The sequence below is a fragment of the Callorhinchus milii genome, unplaced genomic scaffold (genome assembly GCF_018977255.1).
Source record: "Callorhinchus milii isolate IMCB2004 unplaced genomic scaffold, IMCB_Cmil_1.0 Scaffold1, whole genome shotgun sequence".
NCBI lineage: Eukaryota > Metazoa > Chordata > Chondrichthyes > Chimaeriformes > Callorhinchidae > Callorhinchus > Callorhinchus milii.
This window is the reverse complement of record NW_024704742.1, coordinates 132,859,473-132,868,404: the sequence shown is the minus strand read 5'-3', so window position 1 is coordinate 132,868,404 and position 8,932 is coordinate 132,859,473. Positions and strand designations below refer to the sequence as shown.

At 45.8% G+C, this 8,932-nt stretch overlaps 1 protein-coding gene across 1 annotated transcript in view; it reads left to right on the top strand.

The window, feature by feature from the left end:
* The first annotated feature begins 979 nt into the window (after window positions 1-979).
* Window positions 980-8,932, top strand: part of LOC103180969 (AT-rich interactive domain-containing protein 3A) — a 129,518-nt gene continuing 121,565 nt past the window's right edge. The window contains exons 1-2 of the mRNA XM_042331936.1: window positions 980-1,047; window positions 1,483-1,744. Of these exons, the coding sequence (XP_042187870.1) occupies window positions 980-1,047; window positions 1,483-1,744 (330 nt within the window). The remainder of the gene's footprint in view (window positions 1,048-1,482; window positions 1,745-8,932) is intronic.

Below are 8,932 nucleotides of genomic sequence, written 5' to 3'. Positions count from 1 at the left end.
ATTGCAACCCCCCCCCCTCTCTCTCTCTCTCTCAGTGTAGTGCTGTTTGCTATCCTCCCCTTTCCCCTTCACCACTCTCAACACACACACAAATCGGGGCTGAGATAATACTGTATATTTATCGATCACAGACAGAGGGCTGAGCAAAAAAAAACACTGCACACAACACACACACACACGAGAGAGAGAGAGAGAGAGAAGGAGAGTCGGGAAGTTGAGTGAGTTGTGAGTTTCTTTGCCGGGGTTTAAATGTAAGTGTATTGATGTGTGTGGGTGTGAGTGATATATATATATATGTGTGTGTGTGCGTGTGTGTGTTCGTGTGCAATGGTGTGTGCGTGTGTATATATATCTATATACATACATATGTGTGCAATTGTGTGTGTGTGCGAATATGTATGTTCAATTGTGCGTGTGCAATTGTCTGTGTATGTGCAATTGTGTGTGTGTGTGTATATGTATATGTGTGTATGTGTGTGTGTGTGTGAGAGAGTATATGTGTGTGTATGTGTGTGTGTGTAAGTATGTGTGTGTGTAAGTATATATGTGTGTGTAAGTATATATGTGTGTGTGTAAGTATGTGTGTGTGTAAGTATATATGTGTGTGTAAGTATATGTGTGTGTGTAAGTATGTGTGTGTGTGTGAGAGAGAGTATATGTGTGTGTGAGAGTATATGTGTATATACAGTATTTATCTGCACGTGTGCATTTATTTATGTATATTCAGGAAATGCAATGATTATTATTATTATCATTATTATCTCTCTCTCTCTCTCTGTGTGTGTGTGTGTGTCTCTCTCTCCCTCTCTCCCTCCCTCCCTCCCTCCTGCAAAAAAAAACCCCACACACCCAGCAGGGTCTAACGGCCGCTAATGGGCTCAGCCTGATCTCCGCAGCCGGCGCTCAGCCCCACCAGCAGCCGCCGCCGCATCCGCAGCCGCATCCGCAGCCGCAGCCGCATCCGCAAACCCCGCACGGTATGAGGCTGGAGGCGGTGATGGAGAACCTGCAGAGGCAGCAGCAGGCCAGGCTGCAGCTGGAGGAGAGGCAGAGGAGGGAGAGGGAGAGGGGGGAGAGGGACGAGAGGGACAGACCCCGGGACCCCCGGGACCCCCGAGCTCCGCAAAAGCAGCCGCAGCCCATGAGCGCCACTGCGCTCCAGCAGCACCTCGCGGCGGTCAGAGCCGCAGCCCTCGCGGGGCTGGGAGACGCCGGGCTGGGGTCCAGCGGGGCCCCCCATCCCCCCCATCCCCATCCCCATCCCCATCCCCACCGCCCCCTCCTCTCCCCGCAGCCGGCGGGGCTGTCCGAGTCCGAGGAGGACGAGATGGAGCAAGACCCCGACCCCGGGGAGGACGAGGAGGAGCTGGGAGAGGAGGAGGAGGAGGAGGAGGAGGAGGAGGTGGTGGAGGAGGAGGAGGATGGGGAGGAGGAGAGAGAGCAGCAGCAACAGGAGGAGGAGGAGGAGGAGGAGGATGGGGAGGAGGAGGAGGATGGAGATGGTGAGGCAGAGGGAGATGGTGAGAGGCTGAACCATCTCCCCGGACACTCTCCCAAAAGGACCCCGGTCCAGCTGTCCAGGTTTGGGCACCAACATTACCGTGTGGCTGGGCAGCCCCTCTCCCCACTGGCTGTCCCTCAGCCCCAGTGCCAACCCCAGTGCCAACCCCAGTGCCAACCCCAACCCCAGTCACAGTCACAGGCACAGCAACACGAGTGGACCTACGAGGAACAGTTCAAACAGGTAAGAAACCGCATCATTATTAATGCAAAGCAATGCCATCCTTTCCTTTTTTTGTTGTTCCTCCCCCCCACACACTTTTGCAAGTTTGTGTTGTCTCTTCTCCACCACCTTCTCTACTCTTTCTTTCTATCTATCTGTCTGTCTCTCTCTCTCTCTTTGCGATTGAATCAACTTACCTGCCACAAGCAGACAGACAGACAGACAGACAGAGAGACAGACAGACAGACAGACAGACAGAGAGAAAGAAAATACTCTTGTGAGCGTCTTGGGCTTTGCAGATGCTGGTCACAAAAGCTCCGCGCCTTAACAGGTCCTGGCTCATGGGCGGATTGGTGTCTGGATGGCTGGCGCGTCTAGTCGTCTGGCTGGGTGGATGAGTTGGGTTGCTGCCTGGCTGGGTGGCTGGGTTTCTGGGTGTCTCCACACGCACAGTTGGGTGGGTGAGTTGGGTCTATGTTGAGAGTGGGTTGAGTGAGTGTCTGGGTTGGGTATCTGGCTGGCTGGGTTGGCGTCTGGCTGGGTGGGTTGGTGTCTGGCTGGGCTAGGCATCTGGGTTGGACGGCTGGGTTGAGTGGGTGGGTGTCTGGGTGGGGTTTGGGTGGTGGCTGGGTTAGGTGTGTAGGTGCCGGGGTGGGATGTTTGGGTTGGTTATGGGTGGAGTGGTTGGGTGAGCGGCCGGTTTGAGTGTGTGGGTGGGGTGGCCGGTTTGAGTGTGTGGGTGTCTGGGTGGGGTGGCAGGGTTAAGCGGGTGGGTGGTTTTTTGGGGGGTTGGGTGGCTTGGTGTCTCGCCTATCTAGGTGGGTGAGTTAGTGGGTGAAGGCACTGATTTGTCAAAGGGACAAACTCTTTTTGAGTCGAACTTCTGGTCAATCATCTGTTTGTCGAGCATTTGGAGCCGATTTATATTGGATTGTTTGGAGAGTTAATATACACACTTTGTGTCTCGATCATACTGTCCTTTAGTCCTTGTATTTTTAAAAAAGTCACCTCTCCTGTTGCCTTAAAGTTCAAAAAAGTACTTTAAACAAGTGAAAGTACGAAACTACTTATACTAAACATGCAATTTAATATATTGTGACTAGTTTAGATTTGACCTTATTATTGGTTCGAAGTCCAGTGGGTTACATCACTGTGACAGAGCTGTCAAAGTTGGAAATGTTTAGAAGTAAAGCTTATGAATGGTTTATACACAAATATATGTGGTGTGGCTTCAAAATTACAGTACAATTTACATTTACACAGCGCGTTTCACATCGGGAGGACGTCTCAAAGCAGTCAACACAGCTGGCTGGGCACCCGAGCTGGGGGTGGGAGACGAAAGGGGTGGGGAGCAGAAAGATGACAGAAAGCACAGTCAAAGAGGTAGGACCTTTGAGACAGACCTTGAAGGAGGGGAGGGAGGGAGTCCGAGGGTTTCCAGGATGGAAGTGTTAAGTGGATTGTGACAAAACGTGCAGTAAGAGTTCTCTCAATTACCTCCTCATCATGCGTGTGTGTGTGTGTGTGTGTGTGTGTGTGTAGTGGGGGGTGGGAGACGTCATGTTCAGTCTTTAACACTCACTCCCTGCTCCCATTGGTAAAACCATGTTCAGCCAGATGCTGTGGCGGTGTTGGGGAAGGGCGAGAGTGTTGAGTGCATTCATGGTTTTTGACTTGGGCAACATCACCTCACCTTTGAGTAAACACCTGGCTTCCTGACCTCTACTGCAGACTTGAATTGCACATTATATTCCCGCGCACTCCTTCTATAGAGGATATATCAGCAGGATTAAGTTTTGTTTGCACCGCTCTGACAGCAGAGTGATAATAATAATCCTTGGATTTGATATAGCGCTTTATAGCGTTGTTGAGACATCTCAAAGCGCTTCACAGAATACACTGTAAAGTGAATTGGCTGGGTGTTTTGTGGGTAAAACACGGCAGCCAATTGCGCACAGCTGTCTCCCACAAACAGGCGTGGAACGACAAAGCACCAAAAAAGGCAGTATTTGTGGGTTATACAGAAATTTTTATTACAATTATTGTATTTTATATTACAATTATTTTTGGAGTCCTGTAGCTCAGTGGTTAGAGCACTCGCTTTGCAAGCGAGAGACCTGAGTTCAATTCCAGGTCGGGCGAAACTTTGGGCAGGTTTCCTTACTCCACACGCCTAATAATAATCCCTCCAAAACCAAAAACAATAATTAATTGGTCATTTTCAATCTACGACTGTTTGTGGGACATTGCTGTGCGCAATTGGCTGCCGCGTTCGCCCACAAATATACAGTCAATTCACTTTACAGTATGTTCTGTGAAGCGCTTTGGGACGTCCTCCCGACGTGAAAAGCACTATATCAAATGCAAGGATTATTATTATTATTATTATTTTATCTGAAAACATAAGTGATTGCAATTGAAATGTACCATTGCTACTAATCAGATATCTTGCAGCAAGTGCGGATGTTGTCGGAGGTGCTGTCCTTCGGATGTGCTGTTAAACTTGGGTTGTGTCTGATTGCTCAGGTGGACGTTAAAGATCCTGTGGCACTATTCGAAAAGAGAAGGGAATTTCTCCCGGTGTTCTGGCCAGAAATTACGCAGATAAAACTAGTCGTTCACTTCAATGGCTGTATGTGGGACATTACTGTGCACCAATTGGATGCTGCATTCACCTACAAAAAGCACACACAATCAATGCACTTTATTATATATCCTCCCGTTGTGAAGGGCGCTGCACCAAATGTAAGGATTGTGATGACTTTCAAAGAGAAAATCCAGGACAGATTTTTTTTTGCTCTGCTTGTAATTATTTATATGGATAATACGGCAGGGATATGTGTGTCACTCTTTCTCGGAAAGAAATTCACTCGGTTTAACAAGCGGAAAGCTCCGTTTACCTGTAGTAACTGTCATTGCACAATTACTGTCCTGTGTTTAAAAGAAAAATTTTAATGTCTTTTACTCAAATGTACTCTTTTTGGCTTTGCAATGATTTCTGATGCTCTGAATCCAGCACCATTTCTGTCTGGAAGTCGTGGTGTAAATCGGGAATGATTCAGTGCAATGCTAGTTCAAAGCTATACTTTGACTTACGAGTCTATTGTTTAAACAACAACAACAGCACATTACATTTATATAGCGCCCTTCACGTCTGGAGGACGTCCTAAGGCGCTAGACAGTCAAGGACTCGCACCTGAGCTGGTGGGGGAAGAAGATGATTGAAGGCATGGTCACAGAGGAAGGTCTTGAGATGGACCTTGAAGGAGGTGAGGGAAGGGGCGAGGTGAAGTAACTTCGGAATGGGGTTCCAGAGAGTGGGAGCAGAAAGGTTGAAGGCCTGACCGCTGATGGCGGGACGTTCAGTGTGAGGGATATGAAGCAGGCCAGTGCCACCGACCAGAGGGAGTGGGCAGGTTGGTATTGTTGAACAGGGTTCAGAGCACGGACACATTATAGACAATTGCATGATGTGTACAAATCCCTGCTGTGCTCAGGATTTTTCCCCCTTCCTCACTTCTTTAAATTTGTGCATTCAAGCCTTCTAATACGAAGGTGCGGCTTACTTATCCTGTTGTGTGGCGAGACCATTGCAATTACAGTTTGTGTAATTCCTGCTAAAGCTCCACATCGGGACTTCAAAACTCTCAGCTCCACTACATTGCTCCAATACACTGCATTGTCGGCAATGCCCTCCTTCAGATGAAAAGTTAAACCGAGGTCCCGTTTGCCTGTTGAGGTGGACGTTAAAGATCCCATGGCGCTATTCGGAAAGAGAAAGGAGTTTCTCCCAGTGAATAACGCCATGAGATTTTTAGTGTCTAATTGAATAGGCAGACGGAACCTGGGATTCGTCCAAAAACTATACTGTCAATTCACATTACAGCATACTCTGTGATGCGCTTTAAGTCGTCTTGATGTCGTGATAAGGCGCTATATCAAATGCAAGGATTATTATTATTTAATAATTATTATTATTTAACATTACTATCTCACTTAGAGGATGGCACCTCTGACAATCTAACGTTCCCCGAGCATTGTTCCAAATTAAGTTCAGAACCGCAGTTTAAGTTTAGGGCAGAATTTACCCCTGTAAACGATTCCCTTTTTGTTATCTGTTTAGTTTTCTTTTGAAAGCTAAGAAGGATTTTGCTTCAACCATCACACCCGGCAGATCGTTCCACAACTTAACAATTCTCTCTATGTGCAAAACAAAATTCCTCCTAATGTCTCCGTTTCCTCCCTTGCTTAATGAATTTAAATTGATGCCCTGTAGTCACTGACTCATCGACCAATGGAAATAATGTCTCCCTATCGACTTTATCAAAACCCCTCATAATTTTAAAGGCCTCTGTCAAGTCTCCCTTCAACTTTCTCTTACAAATAGGCATAATTCCTGGAGTCTCTGCTTATAGTTCAGACTACTCATGATTTACTGATATCAGTCTAGTAAATCTCTTCTGAGCTGTCTGAGGCTCTGGCATCCTTCCTAAACCTGAGTGAACAAAACTAGGCCTGAATCATAGTATTATCTAAACTCTTGCACAATTTTAAAAAGTTAAAAACTCAGTCCACGACGGGATTAATAATAAATTAGTATTAATAATATAATAATTGCCTGTGTGCAATCGTCTGCCACATTTCGCTTACAAAAATATACCCTGCCGGTCCTGTTGAGTGAGTGTGAGTTCTTGTTGTGGGGTGGGTAGAACCAAGTTTCAAAAAAAAAACCGATCATTTTAGCAAAGGAAACCTGAAAAAAAATTCCAGGCGTGAGAATTAAAAGAAACGTTTAAGTGCTTATTCACCTTGTGATACTGGGCGACACGCACTGTTAACAGCAGCTATTCAGAAAGAAATGTTTCCCAGCAGTCTTCTGCTGCCTCACCATCTGGTTACAATTTGCCAAGTACCAGATATTAATTATGGTCCAAGTTTAATTTGATATGGAAAATGGGAGCACTAACAACCTCCTTGATCATTAGGATTATTTTTGCACTCCTTCGCCCCCACCCCCCTGCGCCCCTTGACCTCTCCTCACTGAGTGTCAGGTCTGTTAAGCATTGCTGAATTTAGCAAATAAGCTGCTCCTCTCCAGTCGTGAGTTACAGAACCCCAGATTAAAATTGCTCACTCACCTTCATGATTGTTCTGTGGGAGATTGTCCACACGGCCACTACATTTAACACGGAACTCCATAGGATAGCGCTAAGCACTACGCTACCCCGGGAATCGAACCCGTGTCCTCTCGCTTACGATTGCTTTCCGGAGGTATTGGTCGCTCAGAATTTGGTCACTCGATCCACGATTGTTTGCGGGACACTGCTGTGCGCAATTTGCTCCTTCGTTTCGCCTACAAAATACACAGGCAATTCACTTTACAATACATGCTGTGAATCGCTTTGAGACGTCTCAACGAAGTGATAACGCGCCATATCAAATGCAAGGATTACTATGAACCTTATTAATATTCACAGTAAGGCTGCAATGTGCTATAAAAAATGTAATTTGTTGTTCTTGTTAAATGCAAGGATTGCTGTTGCTTCAAATATGGGCATTTACAAGGAGACGATTGCTTAAGAGAAGCTTGTGTTTCTCTTCTCACTGCGAGGAAAGTGTAGTACATGTGCTGTAGCTGTGGTGGATCTGCACAGCTCAAGATAAGGAGGGTTTGTGAATTGCACTCAGTGTGTAATTGACTCAGATACACAAAAAGGGGGAAGTAGCGACAGGAGGTGGATTGATCTGAAAACTATTAATTGCCTTTTGATTGTCTTGGCTTGGAGATATCGGTTGTTTTTGATCTAGCGGGGAGGAGAGCAGATACCTACAATCTGGATCAATGCCTGTGTGAGGAGCACACAGCCACTATGTCAGTATAGTGAAACCTTTGTGCTTTAGTTTATTTCTCCTCTCGCACGCGAGTCACTGACTCAAGCCATGGGTATCAGACAATCAACAGTGCCTTACATGAACCTAGGGCTAATTGTTAGAAGACTCTTTGACCAAGGGAGAGGGAGGGGAAGGAGGGAGGGAGGAGGGAAGGAGAAATCAACATATAAGAGAAACGTCTCAAAGCGTTTTACAGGATGAGAGTACCCAGGAATAAAGTACACGTTGTTAATGGAGGCAAACACGGCAGTTAATTTGCACCCGTGACAATTCACACACAGTGATGAGCAGAGCAGCAAATTAAGAATTTTTTTGAGTGAATGGTGGTAGCGAAGGAATATATACATACACACACATATATATATATCTATATATACACAAGATAACCAGGAAGCAAATACCTGAAGAATAATCCTTGAATTGACGTAGCTTCTATTACATTGAGATGTCTCAAAGTGCTTCACGCAACTGAAACTGAGACACTGTCTGCCCGTTCAAGACGAACGTTAAAGAAGGCGAAGATTGCCTGACATGTTCACCTCTAAAATACACAGTCACTACAGTTTACAGTAAAATGCCATGAAGTGCTTTGAGAAAGTTTGACAACTGGGAGATGGGACTTTGATATATTCGCCCACAAAATATACAGGCAATTCACTTTATACTATAATCTGTGAAGTGCTTTGAGATGTCTCAAAGACGTGATAAGGCGCTATATCAAATGCAAGGATTATTATTATTACTAAATTCTCACTTGAGGGACCTCAATAACTCAGGCTTCCCCCACCGCTGTGTAGAGTTTGGGCTATCCTCCGACGTAACTGTAAATTTGTATTGTATTGTGCTGGTATACCAGCGCCTTGGGACGTCCTCCCGACGTGAAAGGCGTCAGACAAATGTAATTTTGTTGTTGTTGTTGTACCAGCCTAGATTAGGAACTCATAAAAATAGTACATGCATTCTGTGAGTGTGAGTCCTGTAGCATAAAGTCTCGTAAGCAAGAGGATCCAGGTTCGATTCCCAGCAGGACGAAAGCTTAGGTAAGTTTCCTTCCTCCACACGCCTCTGTTTACCTAGCAGTAAGTAGGAACGTTAGTCAATTGGTGTATTGCTTGTCCGGGGATAACAAGCCGTTTTCTAAAAAAAAATTGGTCATTCAATCATGACTGTTTGTGGGACACTGCTGTGCGAAATTAGCTGTGTCTACTATATAAATAAGGCACTATAAAATGCAGCGGTAATTATTATAATATTGAACCTCGGTAAATAGAGTGCTACCAAATGAGACAGGCTGATTTCAGCTCGAGTACAATTAGC